General features: G+C 47.7%; 1 protein-coding gene across 5 annotated transcripts in view; it reads right to left on the bottom strand.

Moving 5' to 3' along the window:
* Nucleotides 1-2,003: 2,003 nt before the first annotated feature.
* Nucleotides 2,004-22,699, bottom strand: part of CFAP57 (cilia and flagella associated protein 57) — a 69,639-nt gene continuing 48,943 nt past the window's right edge. For 4 of the 5 annotated variants that reach the window (XM_073902771.1, XM_073902773.1, XM_025856896.2 and 1 more), the window contains exons 19-23: nucleotides 20,805-20,921; nucleotides 19,375-19,509; nucleotides 19,148-19,291; nucleotides 11,668-11,800; nucleotides 2,004-2,373 (exon numbers count right to left, since the gene is read on the bottom strand). In XM_073902771.1, coding sequence (XP_073758872.1) covers nucleotides 2,159-2,373; nucleotides 11,668-11,800; nucleotides 19,148-19,291; nucleotides 19,375-19,509; nucleotides 20,805-20,921 — 744 coding nt within the window. In that variant the 3' untranslated portion in view covers nucleotides 2,004-2,158. Of the gene's footprint in view, nucleotides 2,374-11,667; nucleotides 11,801-18,586; nucleotides 18,835-19,147; nucleotides 19,292-19,374; nucleotides 19,510-20,804; nucleotides 20,922-22,699 lie in introns of those variants that run through there. The other variant, XM_025856897.2, reaches the window with a different exon arrangement.

Consider the following 22,699-nt stretch of genomic DNA (forward strand, 5'->3'; position numbering starts at 1 on the left):
GCCCAGGTGTAATTTCCAGGTCCCCTAAGTAATAAACCTTTCTTTCGAAGTTTCCTGATGGTGGTTGCTGCAGAACGTCTTGGAATCATAATCAGAACCCCAAGGGCCAGTCTAGCCACAACATTTATCATTGAGAGGCAGAGCCCTGCACAAAACAGCAAGACTTCTGGCTCCAGGTTTGCCAGCAAGAGGCCGTCCCCCTGCCCCGTGGGCAGCTGAGCAAACACCCTGTTCCTTGCTGGCTCAAGTGCCACGCTCTCCCTTGGCTGCGGCTTCTGCTTCCATTTCCCTCCCAGCAGCTGGACTATAGCCAGCCAGCAGCTTAGGGGAGCTTAGCTTGGGAGTTGTCAGCTCCCTCTACTTCTGGTTGAGACTCTTCATACTCCTGTCACCTCACCACCTGACCCAGGGCTGGAACGTGGACGCCACTGGCGGCAATCTTGCTTGGCCTTGCCGAGATGAGCCTGGGCCAACGATTTCACCCTTCTGGGTTTTGATTTCCTCACCTGTAACCTGCGGCCCATCTTGTAGGTAACACGTGAGGTATTTGATTCTAGGGCATTTTTAGGTTGAAAACCCTGTCGTTTGAATGTTGCTGCATCCTAGCCCCAGTGAATATCCTTCTGGCCGCACAGAAGAGCCTCAGTTTGCTCAAGAGCCCCATTTGCTCTGTGCGTGCCTTCTCCCGAGTCCCTCTCCCTCTCCCTCTCCCTCTCCCTGTGCTGGGCTAACTCCCTCGGTCCCAGAGTCAGAAGAATTCATGTCCCGCACCTCCACTGCCACCATCTGGGTCACGGAAGCTGTCCTCTTACTCATGGTTGGCCACAGCATCCTCCCCACAGCCCCCAGCCTCCACTGTCGGGCCCCTCCATCAATGCTCCATCCGAACATGCACGGGAACTTTATTTTATTTTATTTTTAAAGATTTTATTTATTTATTTATTTGAGAGAGAGAATGGGAGATAGAGAGCATGAGAGGGAAGAGGGTCAGAGGGAGAAGCAGACTCCCCGCCGAGCAGGGAGCCCGAGGCGGGACTTGATCCCGGGACTCCGGGATCATGACCTGAGCCGAAGGCAGTCGCTCAACCGACTGAGCCACCCAGGCGCCCGCAAGGGAACTTTAAAAACAGACATGGACCTTGCACCCACAGAACTGAGAACCTAGTGAGGGAGGCAGCATCACACCATCAAATGGATATGTTATAGTGAGGGTTATGAAGGAAAACAATATGGCGCGTGTAATCTAGATCGGGGAGGGACGGATCAGGGACTGTCTTTCTGAGGAAGCGGCATTTCAACTACCATCTGACGGATGAAGTTCACTGAGTGAGGTGTGGGGACAAGAGCATTTCAGGCAGAGAAGGTAGTATGTGGAATGACCCGGAGGCAGGGAAGAACTTGACTTTTTGGAGGAATTGGAAGGAAGCCAGCGTGGCAAGAGCCTGGGAGCGGAGGGCAGGGACTCTTGGTGGTTTTGTGCTGGCCTCTGGACAGTGTCATCTCTGTAATGTGCCTTCAAGACTCTAAAGCATCTGGCTCTGCTGACCTCCCTGACCCCGTTTCAAGTCAGTTTCTTCTGCAAAGGTAAAGCCAAGAGGCTAGTTCGGAATGAAGTCTGTTCCATCCCACCTGCCGGGCATGATGCTGTCATGGGCTGTTGTCTTTGTGGTGGAATCAATCAGAGGGGCCTGAATTTTTTCCTCCTCCCTGGGCCTGGTCACCTAGAGGGCAGAGGGCATGCTGGGTGCACACTGGTCCGAGGGGGATAAGCCGGCCACCGTGACAGGGGTAGGCAGCCGCACCCTAGAGGCCCAGAGAGAGTAGAGGGGCAGCAGGAAGCCGGGCCCAAGTCCACCGTGTGCTCTCCGCAGTGACAGGCAGCCCTGTGCCTGGACAGGGACGAGCCGCGACGGCTTTGGAGGAGCTGGAGCCCCCCAGTCGTCAGGGTCCCCTGTTTCCCTACCCCTCCCTGACTCCCTGGCTAAACAGAGAGTTGGACATGGTTGTGGGCAAACATCTTTATTCTGTCCATGTCTCAAGTTCCCTGGGGCAAGAGGAGAGGCTGGCGGGGCCAGGGCCACAGGGTCTGCAGGGACAGCACAGAGCTGGCCTGGGGGTGGGGGCGCAGCGGCGCCTGCAGATGGCTCCCCAGAGGGGGTCAGCTGGTCTGCACTTCAGAGTCCACTTCTGACCGGACAAGGGAAGGAAGCCGAATCCCACCAAGGGGGTGGAAGCCCGGCACCTGCTCTTGCTCTTGGATCTGGTCTCTGAGGCGCTGGATTTCTAGGCGTTGCATTTCGATGATTCTCCCGGTTTCTTCTTGCTCATTCAGTCTCAGGGTGGGCGCGATGCCGGGCATAGCCTCGCTGCGCACTGGAAAGCACAGAGCAGGTCTGCTGTGGGCCTGTTGCTGGACTGCTGCGAAGCTTTTCTCAAACCAGCTTATCCCTCTTCTTCCCTTCTGTCCTCTGATTTATGGAGCACCTACTGAGGGACAGACACCTAATCCCAGATGCTAGGGACAGAGACAGGTCCTTTCACCGGCTCCTGAGCCCGGTGCCCCACCCCCCAAGCAGGGTGGCGCTCTCCTGCCGACCTACGTTGGCCTCCAAGTCCCCCGGTCCTCCTCCTCACATAAGACCCCTGTTCCAGGAGGCAGACCCCTCTCCGCCCCTCCTGGGCTGGCCACTCATTCATGCTCCTTGGAGACTTTCCCCCGACTCCACCGTCCTGTCCCGGGGGCTGCCATCACCCCACACGATGCCAGTGTCCACGAGGGTCCACGGCTCATCCCCCTGCCCGGCCCCACAGACTGAACTCTCGGCATTCATGCCCTTGGCCTCCGGGCCACGCTGGTACCCGCTCTGTGGCTTCCCCTCCCTCAGCAGGCCCAGGACCCCGCCCCTCTCAATTTCTACTGTAGCAGCCCATCCTCCCATTACCACCTCTCTCACTGCCTTCAAGATTTCTGTTCTTTGACTGAGTGTAGATCTCTTCTATCTGGACTATTCCATTTTTTACCTACCAAAGGGGTTCCTTTTAGATTCACTCCCTTTTCTGTCCAGTTAGACCCACTGTGGGTTTCTTCTGCCATTTTCTTGACAGCACCCTTGACGTTCTAGATGCCTTGTCCTCCGGCCGCACGTGCCCCGTATAGCCCGAACCTGAGGTTATCCAACCACCCGGCTTCTCCATTTACACCTGGTCTGTTGTGTACTACCTATGCGATTCAAATTCTCAGGTCCCAGCCCCAGATGCGCTTCCTGCCTGTAGATGGCAAACTCTCATTCCCCGCCTCCGGCTGTGCTTCTGAACTTTGGCCTGTACTCTAACTCCTCACCCCAACTCTTTAAAGAAAATTATGGTCAAACATAACATAAAATTTACCATCTTACCACTTTTAAGTATAGACTTAGTAGCATTAAGTGCGTTCACATTTTTGCACAATCATTCCCCAGAACTCTTGCAAGAACACTCATGACATCATTCTGCTTTCTGTCTCTAAGAAACGTTGATGCTCTAGGAACTTCAGATGAGTAGAATCACACAGTATTTTTCTTTTTTGTGTGTCTGGCTTATTTCACTCAGCATGATGTCCTCAGGGTTCATCTGTGTTGCAACATGTGTCAAAATCCTTTCTCTTTAAGGCTGAAGAGTATTTTATTGCATGTACATACTACGTTTTGTTTATCTCTTCATCCAGTGTTAGACGTTGGGTTGCTTCTGCCTTTTGGCTACTGTAAATAATGTTGCTATCAACATAGAGGTATAAATAACTCTTTGAGACCCTGCTTTCAGTTCTCTTGGGTATATACCCAGGAGTGGTTTCTAGATCATATGATAATTCTATTTGCAATGTTTTGAGAAACTGCCATGTAGTGTGGCTGCACCGTTTTACATGCCCACCAACGGTGCACTAAGGTTCCAACTTCTCCAGATCCTCGCCAACATTTCTCTGTTGGTTTGTTTGGAGAGCAGCCATCCTAACGCATGTGAGGTGGTATCTCATTGTGGTTTTGATTTCATTTCCCTGATGATGGATGATGTTGAGCATCTTTTCATGTGCTTGTTGGCCATTTGTATATTTTCTTTGGAGAAATGTCTATTCAAGTCCTTTGCCCATGTTTCTATCTGGTTGTTTTGTTATTACTGTTGAGCTGCAGGAGTTAATTACATATTCTGGACCCTAACTCCTTATCACATATGTGATTTGCAAATATTTTCTCCCATCCCACAGGCTGCCCTTTTACTCTGTTGATTGTGTCCTTTGATGCATGTGAGTTTTCAGTTTTTATGTAGTCTATTTTTTCTTTTGTGGCCTGTGTTTTTGGTGTCACATCCAAGAAATTATTGCCAAATCCATCCTCTCCTCCACTCTTCACAGATGACACTGACAATGTGTGTCTCCAACTCCCAGTCAAGCTTCTCGCAGCAGAAGAGCAGTCTCTTTCCTACCCACTGCCAACCTCTTTCCCGTACGTCAGAAGTTAACTCTGGAAAAGAATACATGTTGGAAGCCAAAGAAGAGAGTATTGCAAGGAGCAAGTGGTCAGCAAAGCCCAGTGGTCAGCCTTGCCTTGGGCTTCTACTTGGTCTGAAGACGGGCCCAGCATTAAGAGTGCTTGACTCATTCCACTCTTCCTAAGAGAAGTCTAGACCCTTCTCTTCTTGCCTTTGCTCCTCAACTCTTCTTCTTTTTGGCAATTTCTAGGCTCTTGATCTTTTATTATTTCTTCTTTTTCTAGCTCTTGACTCGTCATCCTACTGCTGCTACTGGTTGCCCCCGATAACCATCCTTTTAGTCAAGCTGTGGCCTGGCCCTGGGGAGAGCAGCACCCCTGGGAAGGTACAGCACACCCACACCTACAAGGCCATCCACCTGTGTCACTTGCCTCTGCCTAGTTTCTGTTTGCCTCTCCACCTGCTCCCTTAGCTACTTCCTCTTTCGTGGTTACCAGCATAGTCTTTGGACTAATCTTTGCCCTCTCCGTTGGCTTTTACACTTACTCAGTTATTGTCTCGTTGCCCAGAGAGATCCAACCTGTGTTTGTGAGGCCACAGTCCTGGAGGTACATCCTGGACTGAGCCTGGAAATATTCCAGCACTTGGAATTTTTCTTACTCTGCCCTGCCACTAGCCATACCATCGTCTCTTTGTCCCAGGGCTTCACCAGGGGCACATTATTTAACTTCGAGTTCAAAGTAAATCAATATCTTTACCTTCTTGCAAAACAATACAAGACTTAGAATGCTTTAGCTTTCTATAAGGATCTTGATGCAGAGTGTAGCTTTAAGCTGCTCCAGGCTCTGCAATCACTGTGAGTGAGGTCAATGGACCTCAGAAGTTGGGCACTGGGATGCACTGGATGGGGAGTATCCTAACAGGCAAGGGATGAGGAAATCAGACACTGCGGAGCTAGGAGACAGCTCAGGGTTGACACAGCTGCTGGCTGGTGGCTGGTCTCCAGAAGCAGTTGTCTCCTGAAACATCCCTGGCCTGGGTGACACCGTCCGTGAATGTTCCCAGGAGTGCAACTGTGCCTCCTGAGACCGGTTCACATGGAAGATGGTCCAGTGGGCCGAATGTGGGGCTTTGGCCCTTGTTTCCCCCTCTGTCTCCTTCCTTGGTCTGTGAGCATCTTGAGGGCATGGGCTGGGCTTTTCCTGTTTCTTCTCTTCACTGCTCCAGTTCTTTCTCATCCCTTCGACAATGACCTGCCTGCTCATCAGTTTGTTTGGTTCAGTCTTACAGAGTCCCCCGTTGATGGTCTTCTTCCATGTGCTGTGGTGTGTAAACCCTCCTGTCCTTTTCCGCCATGGCTGGGCCATGTCAGTGCTCTCCCCATGGCCCCTGTCCCCATCTCGCTCCTCACATCCCCCCCGCCGTCTTGGTCCATGCTCAGCTTTGATCCTGCCTTCTACCAGAGCTGGGCAGCCTCCTCTCCGCATCCTGCCTGCAAGCTTCCTTTGGGAGATTAAGTTCTGATTTTACATGATGGGAAATAAGAATGTGACTACGAATACATTTGCATTTATTTCTACTGTTTTATTTGCATTTTATGTTGATGTCACTTTTTCCCTTTCTTTTTTGGCCTTTTCAGAATTTAGGGGGTTTTCCCCTTTACTGGTTTGGAAGGTATACATACTCTTTCTTTCTTAATAGTTATCCTAAAAGGTTTAAGAAGTATATTTAACTTAGAGTTCAAAGTAAATCAATATCTTTACCTTCTTGCAAAACAATACAAGACTTAGAATGCTTTAGCTTTGATTCCCCTGGTTAAATGCTCAGTGTTTTAGTTCTGTCTTGGTATTTTAATCCACAATTTAGACATTGTTAGTATTGTTTTATACAGTTGTCAGACTTCCCTCTGGAGTAATTTTTCTTCCTGACATGTATTCTTTAAAAGTTCCTTTAATGAGGTTTTGCTGGTGACAAATTCTCTCAGTTTTTGATTGTAAAAGAAATTTTTTTCTTGTGTTTCACCGGTTACATAACTCCAGGGGACAGTTATTACCTCTTGGCACTTTGAAGATACTATTTCACAATTTCTACATGGTTTATACTGTTGCTCTGGGGAAGTCAGTTATCTGTTGAATTGTTATTCCTTTATATGCAATCTATCTGTTCTCTGGCTGCTTTTAACACCTCTCTCTTTGGTTTTCTGCAGTTTAGACATAGATTTCTTTTTATTTATCCAGCTTGAGATCCACCGGGCTTCCTGAACCTGATGATTGGCATCTTTCCTCAATTCTGAAAAACTTCCAGCTATTCTTTATTATAATGTCACCTCTCTTCATTCTCTTTCTCAAACTGACATAAGTTGGGTTATCCCATCCCGTCTTATTTGTCTTTTATTATACCTTTGTCCTGCTGGGCTACAGTCTGGGTAACTTCTTCATTCTTTTAGTTCACGAAGTCTCCTTTCAGACACCTCTAACCTATTGTTCAGTCTGTCCATTGAGTCTAATTGCAACCTATAGTTTTCATTTCTAGGAGTATTTTTGGTTCTTTTTTCTAATCTACCTAGCCAATTTTGGGAAACTCTTATTTTGTCTTATTTTCAAATTTCTATTTTTTAACATATATTAAATATTTTTATTTGAATAATTCTATTATCCACGGTCTTTGTTGATTTTATTCTGTAGTTTGATGCTTTTGTTGTTTTTCACTCATGGTGATTTATTTCCTCCTGTATATAGTGATTTTTGATTGTGAGTTCATGTTCCTTAGAATGTTATCTATAGGAATTCTTTGACAACTGGTTTTAAAATGTATTCTTCTACATTCTAAAATGTAGAAAATTTGCATTTGGTTCTGCTTGGGACCTGGAGACACTACCAGTTAAACTAAATCTTCAGCCAAGGTTGCTTTGAGCCACAAATTAAGTGTAAATTCTGGACTTAAACCTGCCTGAGTTGGACTTTTGGTTAGGAGTTCTCAGGGAGAGATCTTTTCTCTCGTTTTCTCTTTCCTTCATCCAGAGCCAAGACTGACGGATACTTCTCTCACCTGTCTCCCTCTGTAAGGTAGGTTTCCCTCTCTAGTTAGCTTACAGTTTCCCAATTCATTCTATATTGATCTGACTCCATTACTTCCTTCTTCCTTCCTTCCCTCCCTGTCTACGTCCTTACCGACACTTGCAGGGTTTTTTTTTTTTTTTTAGTTTGTTTTTGTTTTTTGTTGTTGTTTGATAATAGTGATCATAACGGACATGAAGTAGTATCTCACCGTGGTTTCAATTTGCATATTTCTGGGGTACCTGGGTGGCTCAGTCAGTTAAGCATCTGACTTGATTTCGGCTCCAGGTCATGATCTCAGGGTCATGAGATCAAGCCCTGTGCTGGGCTCTGTGCCGGGCATGGAGCCTGCTTAAGATTCTCTCTCTCCCTCTTCCCTCTGCTCCTCCCCCTCCGCTTGTACACATGTGTGCACATGCATGTGCATTCTCTCTCTCTCAAAACAAACAAAAATTGCATATTTCTAATGATTTCTGTTGAGCATCTTTTCATATGCTTATTAGACATTTGTGTATTTTCTTTGGATAAATGTCTGTGCAAGTCTTCTGCTCATCAAAAAATTTTTTGGTTATTGTTGAGTTGTAGGAGTTTTTTATTTATTCTGGGTCTCAGTCTTTATCAGATATATGACTTGCAAATATTTCTCTCCTATTGTATGGATGGTTTTCTCACTCTTGCTGAAAGTGTTCTTTGATGCATGAAAGCTTTAAATTTTGATGTAGTCCAATTTATTTATTTTTCCTTTTGTTGCCTGTGCTTTTGATGTTATATCTAAGAAATCATTGCCATATCCAATGTCACAGAGCTTTTCTCCTATATTTCTTCTTTGCGTTTTATAGTTTTAGCTCTGAAATTTTAGGTCCTTGGTCCATTTTGAGTTAATTTTTGTATATGATGTAAGGTTAAGGGTCCAACTTCATTCTTTTGCATGTGGGTATCCTGTTTTCCCAGCACCATTTGCTGAAAAGATTGTCCTTTCCCCATTGAGTGGTCTTGGCACCCATGTTGAAAATCGTTTGACCATATATGTGAAGGTTTATTTCTGGGCTCTTTACTCTATTCCATTGGTCTGTATGTCTGTCTTTATGCCAGTACCACAGTGTTTTGATTACTATAGCTTTGCAGTAAGTTTTGAAATCAGGAAGTGTGAGACCTCCAATTTTGTTCTTCTTTTCCAAGATTGTTTTGGCTGTTTGCGATAACTTGAGATTCCATATCAATTTTGGAATGGATTTTCTAGTTCTACAAAAGAAATGATTGAGATTTTGACAGGGATTGTACTATTAGTAGATTGCTTTGGGTAGTATTGACATCTTAACAGTATTAAGTCTTCCAAACATAAGATATTTTTCTATTTATTGGTGTCTTAATTTTTTTTCAGCAATGTTTTGTAGTTTTTAATGTACAAGTCTTTTGCCAGCTTGGTTAAGTTTATTCCTGAGCATTTGTTGTTTTTGATGTTATTATAAATGCAATTGTTTTCTTAATTTCATTTTTGGATTGTTCATTGTTAGTGTATAAAAATGCAACTAATTTTTGTCTGTTGATTTTGTATCCTGCAATTGGGATTTCTGATCTTTTGCATGAAACCTCCCCCTATCCTCTATAGAAATTTGAAGGATTTTTCCTTTGTTCTCTGGTCTTTGGGAATTTAATGATGATGGACCCGATCCATCTATTTTTAGCCATTGTATTGGATACTAGGTAGATCTAACAGCTTCTTAAAGACTTTTCCTTGTTTTCAGCCCCACCTTCATCCCTACTTCCTGAGATATCTGCTTCTGCTAATTCCTGAGCCTTGGGGAGGTTTTGTGATGTACATTAGGTTTCTTCTAGGTTCCCTCTTCTGGCTTAGGAGCCTATGAAGTCATTTACCACTCATCTATCCATTTTCCAGCTTTCAAAATTTTGTATCTCTTTCCTTTTGTGTTTCCTTTGATCATATGGTTTATTTATGCCATTTTAGTAGGTTTCTAATTAGCCATCTTTATTTAGAAGTTCTAATTATATGGTTTTAGTAATTGAAAAACATGCAGGTGTCTATTAGACCTGCTAGTTAATTGTCATGTGAATGAAAACTTAACACAAATGCTGCTAAAACTAAAATGGTGGTTTGGGGATGGCAACCTGTCCTGTTTGGATCAAGAATTCTTTTTTTTTTAAATTATTTATTTATTTATTTATTTTACAGGGCAGTGGGGGGGGGCAGAGGGAAAAAAATCTCAAGCAGACTCCCTGCTGAGCATGGAGCCCAACACAGGGTTCTATCTCATGACTCTGAGATCATGGCCTGGGCTGAATTCAAGAGTTGGACGCTTAACTGACTGAACCACCCAGGCAGGCCCCCAGATAAAGACTTCTTAAAAACCAACTGAATTGGTCAATCTTACAAAACTTGAGGATATATATTTTGAGCTGACTTGTCTTGGTGGTCCCATTTCAAAATCAGAAGTCAGACTTAGGTTCTTCATGATCAAAGCAGACAGTTGGTAATCCCTGTCTTCAACTGTTACAAATGAAATCCTCCTTGAGTAAAACTATAGCACACAAATGATCCGCTGTTGGGTTTGTTTCAAAATAATCCACTGTGATGAGAGAGGAAATAACTGGGGACTGTGGATACCGATGAAGCAAGAGTGACAGGAACCGATACTTGTTGAAGTCGGGGAATGGATTCATGGGAATTCCTTAGGCTTTTCTCTCATTTTTTGTATATGTCTGAAAATTTCAACAATAGTAATAAGAAGAACCTGACTATATCAGACAGTATCCTGAGGAGGTCTCAGTTGATTATTTGCTAGGACACTTGGGCATATTTGAAATATTTTTTAAAGAGAGGCTTTGCAATTGTTCGCAGGCACATCTATGTTTCCCCCTCATCTCCAAGAAGTCAAGTATCTCAATCTTCATAACACATACTGTGCTCTTGTGTCAGTTCTTTAGACCTAATATTGTCACTTCAGGTACTACTCAGAGAGTCTACTCTTGTCTCAACTTCTCCTTGACGCTAATGAAAAGGGCAGATGAGACAACACAATTATACGTATAATTTTGTGATAGTTTAAGAGTCCCAAGAAATTACAAAAATAGTACAGAGAGTTCCTGTGTATACTTCAGTCACCTTCTCCCAATAATAACCTCTCACGTGACCACAGTACATGAGATGACCGATGTTGGAAAGACTCAATCCATGGCCATGGCAGGTTTCCATTCATCGAGGCTTCTAAGCTCTATTCCTGAGCATAAACCACTAGAAAACAATATACTTGAATTACACTGATTTAATTTTCCATGTAAATGCCTTATACTCTCTGTCTTTATTGACTGTCCAGATAAGAAATGGATACCTGATGCATGTTTTTTAATTGTCTGAAGACATACAGTTAAAGGCTGTCCACTGTGTTATTCAACATCCCTTTCATAAGGATCTCTGTGTTAAGTTTCTTACAGAATTTAGTGCCAGGGAAAGGTTTTTTTTTCCCCAGGAAGAAAAACTCCAAACCTTCCTTTTGCCATAAATGAGGACTATTTAAACTATTATATTTCTCTGTTTCTCTTTTTGCCTTGGCTGTCAGAAATTCAGAGGAACTTTAGGATATAATTGTGGTAACTAACTCATTTAATATTTCTAATGTCATTCTTTCCTTCTTTCCATTTGAATATTTCTAATCTTTCTTTTTGTCTTTATTTTAATTGCACAGGTCCACAATCCCTTATCCTCAATCCTAAAGTGCCAAGAGCTCTAAAAATGTAAAGCATTTTAAAATTTATGAAGTTCAGTGTGAATATTCATGTTTCACTAAAGAAATACGAATGTGTTTGATTTCAGGGCCCTGCCTCAGACTCCTCTAGGGATGTTATGTAATATGCAGTATATAGTACGCTCTTTCTAAAATCGGAAAGATTCTGAATTCTAAAACTATAGCTAACCCCAAGGATTTTGGTCCCGCACATGTTTGAATGTGGCAAGTGCCTCACAGATCCTTTCGGTAGCAGGTGTACAGCATGGAGAGGTTCCCGGAAGGCCATGGGGTAGATGTGATCTGACTCTGGGGAAAGGCAGCCTTGGAAGCCAACGGGAGACCTCCTTGTGTCTGCCATTGGTCCCTTGATCCCAATGCTCATCCCCCTTGGCCACTGGTGACATTACCTGTCTCTGCAACATCTTGTGGTCGGAGTTTCTTGGTCAGTTTCAGAGCTGCTTCAAGATCATAGACTTGGGAGCGGGTGAACTTCAGCTCCCTGCGGAGCTCATTAATCTCCTTGATCAGGGAGACATTTTCCTGTAGAGGAGAAGAGAGAATGAGTAGGGATGGATGAGTGATCAGTGGGCCCAGGGTCTGTCCTGGCCTGGCGCTGAGGGTGTGTGGAACAGACAGGGTTGGGCCTGGACCCAGATTCCTCTACTGGGTACAGTCTTTATCCTAGCTCACAGATAAACCTCTTGAGATACCAGCTGACTTACCTTCAGGTGGACTCTGGCAACATAAATAGAGTGTACCATTCCCAAGCATCCAAACCCTTTCCAGCATCAACGACAATGCTTTTCTAAGCACTTTATATGAAGTGAATGCATTGAAGTATCATAATAACCCTATGAGGAAATTCTATTATAATCAAAATTTTATAGAAGAGGAAACTGAGGCATAGACAGGTTATGTAACTTGCCCGAGTTACATGGATAGCAAGTGGCAGAGTCAGGATTCTAACTCTGACAGTCTGGCTCCAGAGCTCTGAGCTCTGAAGTACAATGCTATACTTTATTCATTTTTCCCCATTCATTTGTTGAACCTACATTTATATGGTATCTGCTATGTCCCTGGGATACAGACAGAAATAAATGGTTTCTGCCCTCAGCAGCATACCGTTTAGTGAGGAGCATAGAAAATAAATGAATAATGAACATTTGCTCTATCCATTGACAGTTCACTTTTCTTTTTGTGTTTGACAAATATCCATCCAATATTTACATGAGTACTTAGAATGGACCAGGCACTGTGCTGATCCTGGGGTATATAGAAAGTAAGCCCTGGCCTCTGATCTTGAAGAGTTTTGGGTTTAGTGGGGGATCTGGATGTAGCCAAGCATGGTGGCCACCTTGCCACCTCTCCTCTACAGGAAAATGTCTCCCTGATCAAGGAGATTAATGAGCTCCGCAGGGAGCTGAAGTTCACCAGCTCCCAAGTCTATGACCTTGAAGCAGCTCTGAAATTGACCAAGAAACTCCAACCACAAGATGTTACAGAGACAGGTAATGTCACCAGTGGCCAAGGGGGATGAGCATTGGGATCAAGGGACCAATGGAGGGGTGGGGCACAGAGGAAAAGCACTTAGCCCTGCCTGAATGACCAGGGTGGATTCCTAGGAACTGATCCCTGGGCTGAGGCTGCAAGGAGTTACCAAGGAGAGGGTAGAGGGGGTCACACACAACTGGAACAGCAAGTGAAAGACACAGAAATAGGACATGGCTGGTGTGTGGGGGACATGCAGCTGTTCTTTATCCCCAGACACAAAGTAAGAGGCAGACACAGGAGCGAGGATGAGGAGCCTGCTGGGGGCCCCATGGTGGGGGCTCTGCACCTGGAACCAAGCAGTCGCTTCTCTCTTCCCTTCCCACACCTCAAATCTCTGCTTTCCTTTTCACACTCAACCTGAGGGCACTGAGGGTGGCTCCACAGAGGTGTCCCCATTCCCATGGGTTCAGAAAGGGACTGGCTATTTCGTACTTGGCTTGTCCACAGCACTGCTTCTCATGTGACAGTGCAAAGGATCCTGGTAAATGTGGCTTCTGACTCAGTTGGCCTGGGGCTTGTCCTGAGATTCTACATTTTGAACTAGCTCCTAAGAGATGCTGCCACCAGTCTGACGGCCAGACCATTGGTGGGTAGCAAAGCCCTTGAGGGTCAGGGTACCAAAAAAGGCAAATGCAGGCCAAATCTACATAAAACAGACCTGTGCCAGGGACTACCACCACTTGGGACTCTCTCCATAGTGGGAAGCGTGGAGTCAGCCCAGAGAACAGGGTGATCTCAAGCACTATTGTCCATGAGCCGTGACAACCGCTTCTCTGTTAGGGGGATATGCCTGCAGAGCCCACATGGGAGCGGTGCCCGAACTGGAGACACCCTGGCATATTCTTTCCCTCTGGAGCCCCTTTATCTAAGCATATCAGATATACCTTCAGATTTTCAGTATACCACTTAATTTCAGTATTCCTCATTAAAAAAAATTCTCTTGGATAAATGCCCAATTATTGCTGATCCCTTGTTTTCAGGCTGGGCTTTGTGCTTTTTTTTTTTTTTTTCTATAAAGTCAGCAGATTTCTCCATCTGATCTTTTACTCTTTAAGCAACCCAGGCCTTAGTGATGAAACTCCCACATTTCCTTTCCAGATGCTCTCCGGCAAAACTCGCTGCCAGTTTCCTCCCCTGGAACCTCTGCACGCTGACTTTCTAACGTGAGGTACTCAATTAAGTATGTATGTATTTGGTTCTAAGACCTTGGACTCTGGCTTGCATGTAAGAGGCGCCCAATAAATATCTGTGGAGTGGATAACAAATGAATAACTAATGCAGCAGATATCAAGCTAAAGAAGAGATTCTTACTAACAAGAAAATTACAAACCACAGCGTAAAGGTCGGGCAGGGGAGACCAGACAGCAGGGAGATTTAGGAGGGCCGCAGGGAACTCAGGCAAACCTGCTCCAGCTCAGGGGCTCTCTCCACTCCCCTCTTCATGGGCATCACTTAGCTTCCCTTCGCTTGCCTTGTTCAATGAAGTAATAATAATCAGAGTGAAGATTAGAGACCACTGAAGGTACCATTTGACCAGGCCTCTCTGGCTATATCTCGAGGTACTCCTTGGTCATCTCCAGCCATTGTCACTAATCAATTTTGTGCCTGCACCGGATCTCGTGTTCACCCTTCCTGCTGTGAGTCGTAGCCAGCTCTCATCATCTCTCCCCTCTACTACCGTAATGGCCCCAGGTAGAGCCCCTGCTCTAGTGTTTCCCCAGCCCTCCATCCTCGACAACCCTGCTACCATGACTGGGGCTTCTGGCTCCTGGTACTTTTTGTTGTGAGTGCTTGTTTCTAACCCCACTGCCTGCTTCGGACACCTCCATGATGACTGCCACCTAAATGGGCCTCCAGGACATGACTCAGTCCCTATTAGAGTGTGATTGAGACCCATGACTTAATGCGGCCTGGTTCCTGATTCTTTCATTCATTTGTTCATTCATTCATTCATTCACTCGCTCATGCATAAAAATCACCTAGGAACCAGTTCCTGAAAGCCTACTGTGCACTAGTCATTGTGGTGGACACGGGAGGCCCAGCTTGGATCCAGTGCTTAGAGATGCCATGAAAGTCTGAAGAGGCATGCTCACCCAGTGTGAGAAAGGCTCCCTGGGGAGGTGGGGGGGTAGGGAAGAGTGTTTCAGGCCTGGAACTAAGGGGGAGCAAACAGGATTTGAGGCACTAAATACTTGATGATGATGATGACGACAAGAGTAATCATAATTTCAAGCGCTGACTGGATCCCTGCATCACATCAAACATTTTGTGCACAATAACTCATTTAACCCCCACAACAGCCTTATGACATAAGAAGGTATCATTAGATCATTTCCATATGAGCCCACCGAGGCCAAGACGGCGCATTGTGGCAGAGCTGGGACTTGAATGTGGTTGTGTCTGCCTCTAGGGCTGTTGCCTCCCAGACTCTGCTTTCCACCTCTCATTGATGGCACCCCATTCCAACACCTCACGTAGTATATGGACGGCCATGGAATCCCCCCAAAAGTACAAGTTTGGCTCCTTAAACAGTGCCTTCTGGCGTGGTCTGTGTTCTGAGGAGTCCAGAGGTCACACTGAGGCCAACTGTATATGCTTTTGGGTAGCTGTGTGAGCTTCAAAAGTGGGTGCAACAGGTTTGCTGAGTCTTCTGTTCCTGGTCCCTCCTCCGTCGGCACCACCTACAAAAGCCCCCCCAGTCCTCCAGCAGCTTCTCTGCAGCAGGACGAATGTGACCTGGGGTCCATCAGGTGTCAGGTCCTGGGGTATGTATATCCGGCTGGGGGGATGCTAAAGTCCATTTCTACAGACAACCTTCTAAACAAAGGGGCTACACTGAGCTGTCCAGGACTGCCTTTGGTGGAGACCCGAGAACCGACCCTGACAGAGCCTTCAGCCCAGAAGGGAGAAGGAAGGGAATGCCTATAGCACCCCCTACTGGCCTTCCCTATGTTGACACCTTTAAGAATATGGCCGTGCCTGGCCACGTGGAAAATGCAGGCAGCATGTTTATTTCGTGAACTTGGAAGCCCTGCATCGGTGGCGTCTTTCTGGAACCCACCGTTGGTGGGATCATCACCTGCCTAACTGCACAGATGAGGCATCTCTCTGGTCCTCTTTCAACCTGCCTCTCACATCCGACCTGACATTTCATCGTTCCTACTCTGAATTGTCTTTTGATGTCACAACTTAGCCTCTTCCAAGGCCTTCTCGTCTCCCCTCAAGGGGCAGCCGTCTTTTCATGGGGTTTCCCACCACCTGCCTTCCCACCCTGCCAAGCGAGAGGATCGTTTCAAAACACAGAACACCCCTACCTGCTTCAACCTTGGGTGGCACCTGCTTCTGAGAGAAACGTTACGCTTCTTGCTGTGGCCAGGAAAGCTCTCGCAAGGGACTCTAAGCTACTTTCCAGCCGGCTTTGTTCTCCTTGCCCCCGGAATTCTGCGATAAAGGAAGGTCTGTGGACTCTGGGGTCCCCCAAACACCCAGACGCCTCACTCTTCCCTGCCTGTTCTCAGGTGTTCTCTCTGCCCAGAAGGCTCTTCCGCTACTTGCTCCCTGACCGCTTCTACTCCCTTTCAAGGCCCAGCTCGAGTGCCTCTTCCCCGCCTCCCCCACGGGCCCATGGCCCTGGATAGACTGTACTGAGCAGGGATGGTCTGGTTAAGTTTCCTACCAGGAACTGTTGAGGGTAGGCATACTATCACATTCATCTCGGAATCTTCCATGGCCTGGCACGGAGCTTGGCTTGTAAGAAGCCCTCCAAATTGTGTCCTGAATGAATAAAACGTGTGTCCTAGTAGTTTGTATTCAAAGCGACTCTGACCTTCCTATCTGCAGGCATGCTGGAGAGTGAGTGCGGAGGCCCTGTGCTCCTGTCTGAACATATAAATGAGACAGTGACCTCATTTTCTGGGGTTCTGCCCTGGCCTTCCTCGCCTTTTTGGACTGAAGTGCCAGGGCCTTGGCGCCAGCAGAAACGGGTTCTTAACTACACAGAGCAAGGCTGGCGGGGGGGGGGGGGGGGGGGTGGGTACCTGGCCACCTGCTGGGAAGTCTGGGAGCCTTTGGGCCATTCCCCCTCCCACGTCCCCAGTCCATAGGCAGCCCTGGTCCTTGCTGGGATGGCCTTCCAGGCTCTCCCACTGACTTCTGCCTTGGTTCTCAAGTAGGTCTTTCGGTGGAGGGACCGGAAGGGAGAGGGCATTTGGGAGCACCTGTTCCGTACCAGCCAGTGCCTCGTGCTTTGTGTTAGTCATCTCATTGCATCCCCGCAGTAACTCGTTGAGGTGGGTACTTTCTTCCCCATCTTACAGATAGGGAAGGAGGCCCCTGGAGAAGCGAAGGGGTTTCCCCCAGGTCTCCCAGTGAGAGTGGCTGGGGCAGCATAACCCGGGTTTAGACAGACTGTGCCCACTCTCATTTCTGCTGCTCTGACACCTGGCCTGGCCCTTCTCCTTCAGCTGAAGATCAAAGAAGGAAACTATTTTTATAATTGAAAACAGTGACTTTGGAAGTTTTTCTTTCTTTCTTCCTTTTCTCTTGCTTCCTTTCTTTTCTTTCTTCTTCTTCTTCTTCTTCTTCTTCTTCTTCTTCTTCTTCTTCTTTCTTCTTTCTTCTCTCTTCTTCTTCTTCTTCTCTTTTTCTCTTGCTTCCTTTCTTTTCATTCCCTCTCCCTCCCTCCCTCCTCTCCTTTCTTCCAAACAAAGTCTGACACTGAGCCTGCTACTGTAAGCAAGGAGTCTCCCTGGGTAGAGGGTGGGACCCCAGAACCCTGCCTCCTAGCCCCCCTCTGGCTCCCTGCAGTTGTCTGGGGAAATATCTATGGATCTGCAGGGTTCCACAGCACACAGGTTTGCTGCTCAAGAAAAGCTGCTCAAGAAGGCACTTTCAGGGGATCCCCCTGGTTGACGGCTCTCTCTGCCAGCCATCAGGGAGGGGCAGGGCTGGACAGGAGCCCTGCTTGTGTCTCCTTGCTCCCTCCACCCTCTCACCCTGCCCAGCAGAAGTGGGCATGTGCCCTCTGGGGTCCCCGAGAGTAAAAGAAGACCTACGCCTGCCCTGAGTGGCCTCATGCGGACGCCTGTCCCGGCAGGCTAGCCTGTGGGCTTTCCTTTCCTTTTCCTTCTTCTCTGAGGACTGACAATTGCTTTACCCAAATCTGCTGGGCATGGGGAGGGACCCCGCCCCTGGAGGACCCTTCAGGCCTGTGCTCTGGTGGCAGGGCACAGATGAAGGCTCAGCAACGTCACCAGCTGCCAACTGCTTCCACAGTCGTCCTGGTCCCGCTGGCCAGCACACTGCATTCCAGAAGCCCAGTGGGCTCTCTTTGCCTGGGCGTCCCGAGACCCTTAGCCGTGGCTCTGTGTCCCTGCTGCTGGGGCCTAAAGGGTCCCACCCATGGAATGCACACCTCTCTCTGGGCTTCTGACTGCTTTTGTGGCCCAGGAGAAGGGCAGTGGTTGGAGGCAGGGGCTGGCTGTAGGATGGCACGAGACCCGCCATGCCTGGGTCTGGCCTGAATCGCGGGTGCACTCTGCTCACCCATGTAGGGACTGGCTGAGTCAGGAACTGGTTTGTTTCAATCCAACTGCAGCCCATCCCCATTCCAGTATTTTAATTATGGCATTAGAGAAATATAAACACAAAAAGGTATGTGCCTTATAAATGTGATTCCGATGTTCTCTTTTGATATTAAATCACATTAATTGCCTCAGACGATACTGATACTCAAACAGAAATCTGGCAGTAGGATCCTGACTGGCAGTCCTGATAATGTGCGCAAGTGGGGGCGGCCGAATGGGGTCAGCGCTTTCCGCACAGCCCGATGAAGGATCCTGGGAGGTGGATGTGGACAGCTCATTAAATCAGAGTAAGGCCGACACTATTGTGGGTGTGGTTGGCTCTGGACCCGAGAGATAAGGGAAGGGACCCGAGGCACCAGAAAAGGCAGATGAGGCGGGTGGAGATGGGTGTGTTCAGAGGGAACTGGATGCCGGGGATCCCACGATTCAAGTAGCAGACTGAAAAGCAGCAAAACAAAGTAAGGTGAAATGAGAGTGGGAAACCACAGAAAAGAGGAGAGAGTGACTCAGGAGAGCTAGAATTACGTGGAGGGAGGGCCGGAGGGAAAAAAGAAAGGGTGCCTGTGGAGTAGGGGTGGGGGTAGAAACAAATGGGCACCGGCAGGGCAGGGGTGGGTAAGGGAGCACCTAGAAAAACTTGGAGGGGCTCTGGGCCATGGGTCAAGCTCGGGGAAGGCAGAGGAGAGGCGTCAAAGAGAAAGCTGTAGAGAAAGCTAGTGGCCCCCTGGACATTTGAGGAGCGCGCAGGTACCTGCATGATGCGGACATAATCAGTGCGGTGCAGTTCACTGTCCTTGACCACCTTCTTCTTGAGAGTGGCCAGGTTTCTCTCCAGGTGCTCCCGCTGACGGGCATACTCCTGCTGCAGGTCCGTGTTCAGCCCTGTGATCTCCACCTGATGGGGCAGAAAGGGCTTCTCAGTGAGGGAGGGGGACCTGGGAGAGCAGGTGAGTGTGGGGAAAGGGGAGCAGGGCTCACCATGTCTGCCCGCTGCACATACTTCTCAAAGAGAGCTCGGACCTTCTCCTTCAGGAGCCGGGGTTCCTGGATGTACGCCACACAGTTGTGAAGGTCTGTCTTAAACCGTTTGACCAAGGCCTCCAAGTCCCGCTCCTGCAGTGGTAGGCATACGGTTCTGGCACCCCGGGGGCTCTCCAGGGGGAAGGCAGACGGCAGCGGGAGGATGAGAGACACCTCCTCTGGGGCCCACGGTGGACACAGGGACCTAGCTGGGCACAGAGCCAAGAGGCAGAGAGAGGTACTAACACCCATGTGCACCTGCCTGATTAGCTTCATCTTTAAAAGGCCACCCAGAAGATTCCTCCATTGGCTCTGGATTCCTTTCAGGACCACAGGCCTTAAAAGATGAAAGGAAGCACGAGTGGTCCCCCTGTTCCTTTCTGAGCCAAGATGGATACTATCACTTCTCTCTTGCAGGTCCCTGGGCCAGCACTTCCCTGTCCCCTCTCTGAGCTCACCCAGGGTTTATCCTTCCTGCCAGGAGGGCGGCTGTGAATGGGTAGTGAAAACATGGCCAAATTGGGCAGATTGGTTTCATCTGCACACTTGGGCCAGAGGCTCGCTCTTCCATCCTGCTTTCTCTGATGCCCATCCTCCTGTACCCCTGACCTGGAGGGTCTCTCCTTTCTCTTTGCTCCCATAGCTCTTTGTTCATCTATCATAACCTTTCATCTTGCATGAGGATTGCTATGCACACACCACAAATCACCTAGCCACCCGTTCCGTCTGTGAAGGGCAGGATCTGTGTCAGTTCACGTTGGTGGCTCTGCAGCTTCTATTCTGACCTAGTACGGAGTCAGTGCTTAATGTGGGGGATGGAAAAAATCAATCCAATTCACCAAACATGGGGGGCCCTGTGCTAGAGGGTGGGGGTGCAGCCAAGTCCTGGCCTGGGGCCAGAAGACCTAGTTCCCAGTGCTGGCTCTGAGTGTGCTACTTGGCTATGGGTGCCTTAACCTTCTAATCTCTCTGGCCTTACTCAATTACCTAAAGAGACTGGAATAAACAATTTTGGAGGCTCTCTTTGCTTCAGTATGTTTTTGATAGCCAAAACCTTTTGCCACTGCCTATAAATGACCTCTCTGAGCATATTCCTTCCCAGGCCAAACAAGCCAATGCTGCAAGCATTCTTATGAGACTGGCCTTTTCATCTTTACCTAAAGATGAAAAGAGCACTTTACCCAAAGTCCTCCCAGTCTCAGATGGAGGCAGTCATGTACATTTGCATGGGCATGAAACCAGGCAGGGCTGTGAGCAAGTGGAGAGCGAGTTAAAATGGGAATGTATCTTAGCAATGGGCTGGCGCTGTCTCTTGGAAGCCAGCTACCCGTGGCTGACAGGTGCCGGATCCTGAATCCAAGATCTGCCAGACTCTGAAATCCTCACACCTTCTGTCTCTCTCTGTGCATCTCCTGATCAGTGGCTCGTAGTTTCTGCCACAGTTCCGTGATGTTCAGCTCCAGCTGCGTGTTCTGCTTATGGAAACGCTCCAGTTCTGCTTCCATCTATAGAGAACAAGGGGGAAAAAGTCAAGAATAAGAAAGTAAGGGAATAAAATTATATTTGGGAACTGCAGCCTTTCAGTGGGGATGTTTCCCCGGCTACCGGGGCATCTCTTTTCTAGCTCGCACCTATGTCCTCTGCAATGAAACCTTTCTTCTTCCTTTTTTTTTTTTTTTTTTTTTTTGAGATTGAGAGAGAGAGAGCGGGCCCACACAGGAGAGTGGCAGGGAAGGGGCAGAGGGAGAGAGAGAGAGAGAGAGAGAGAGAGAGAGAATCTCAAGCAGGCCCCACGCCCCGTGCAGAGCCTGACTCAGGGCTGGATCTCAAGACCCTGAGATCAAGACCTGAATTGAAATCCAGAGTCGGACGCCCCAACTCTTTCTTCTTAACTCCTTGCCATCCCCAAAGCCCCCACCCCTTGATGGATATATTAAGCCAGACCATATGTTTCTATAACCAGGCTCTGAAATTTTCTTAGTTTCCCTGTTCCTTCAGCCGTGCTGATTACCTTCTTTTCTTGAATTCTTTGTTACTTGGTGACTATCAAGTACTGGAACCTGGAAACTGAGGCAGGTTTCTGCAGAGAAGCACCTTCCTTGCCTACTTTGTGAAATCCTGTGACAGGATCTTGACTTTTTGGGGCCACAAGCCATCAGAGTCGATCCCACCCTAAGCAGAAAGTTGTAAGGGACCAGCAGGTAGGCATCCCCAGTCTAAGGACCCTCCACCTCAATCATTCTGTTGTAAAGGTCTTTAGAAGTACAACTGAGGGGCACCTGGGTGGCTCAGTTGGTTAAACGGCTGCCTTTGGCTCAGGTCATGATCCCAGGGTCCTGGGATAAAGCCCCATGTCGGGCTCCTTGCTCAGTGTGGAGCTGGCTTCTCCCCTGCCTGCCGCGCCCCCTGCTTGTGCTTGCTCTCTCCCTCCCTCTCTCTCTCTGTCAAATAAATAAATAAAATCTTAAAAAAAAAAAAAAGTACAACTGAGGAGAATGTCTCGTCTTCAAAAGAAAAGGAAGAAACCACCAGTGAGCTTCTGAAAGATTTTTTATTCATTACTGCATTTGTATTAACCAGAGACATGTGAATGACAATTGGAGCTTCTGATTAGGATGAGACCAGGTGTATGTGAGCTCTCAGTTGATCTAATTCCTGCCCAAAGCAAAGGGGTGATGTTTGATTGATGCACCAAATCTGGTGGACACTAGTATTCCTGTTAATAGAGAGGTTCACTATTTGGGGGAGATGGGCTAGTTCACTGGGTTTTTTCATGGCTGGATGGAGTAGCTCCTCTAGTCTATCTCAGGCCCTTTGGTCAGATTTCAAAGCTCCTGACCATCTTCTGGGGTACCAGGAAGGCTGAGTGAGCCACATCCATGTCCTGGACATGAAGGGGCAGCTTGTAGAACGTTATCATCGTTATTGGAAGCATTCTGTACAGACAGAAGAGCCCTTTGACCCAGTGCCTGGCAGGAAGGCAGAGCTCAGTAGCTATTTGTCTAAATGAGTGAGTGCGCGGCAAAAGTTCAAGGCAAAGGGGAGCCTCTGTGAGGGAGGAGAGGGGTGCTTGAAGCAACCTGCCTTCTGGAAGAAGAGTGAAAAGATAAAGGCGCAGTGTCCACCGGGTGGAGGACACAGCAGGTGTGGGGACGTGCGCCACTAAAGAAAGAACGTATCCACCGGAGAGGGCTGGCCAGCCGTCGCAGGCCTGCGGAAACAGAACTGATGAAGAGGGGGTTTCTGTCTTCAAAACCGCAGGTCTAGAGGGCTAGGAAGGGAA

The sequence above is a fragment of the Callorhinus ursinus genome, unplaced genomic scaffold (genome assembly GCF_003265705.2).
Source record: "Callorhinus ursinus isolate GAN/ISIS: 27379988/994484 unplaced genomic scaffold, GSC_fseal_2.0 scaffold18, whole genome shotgun sequence".
In the NCBI taxonomy this organism is placed as follows: Eukaryota; Metazoa; Chordata; class Mammalia; order Carnivora; family Otariidae; genus Callorhinus; species Callorhinus ursinus.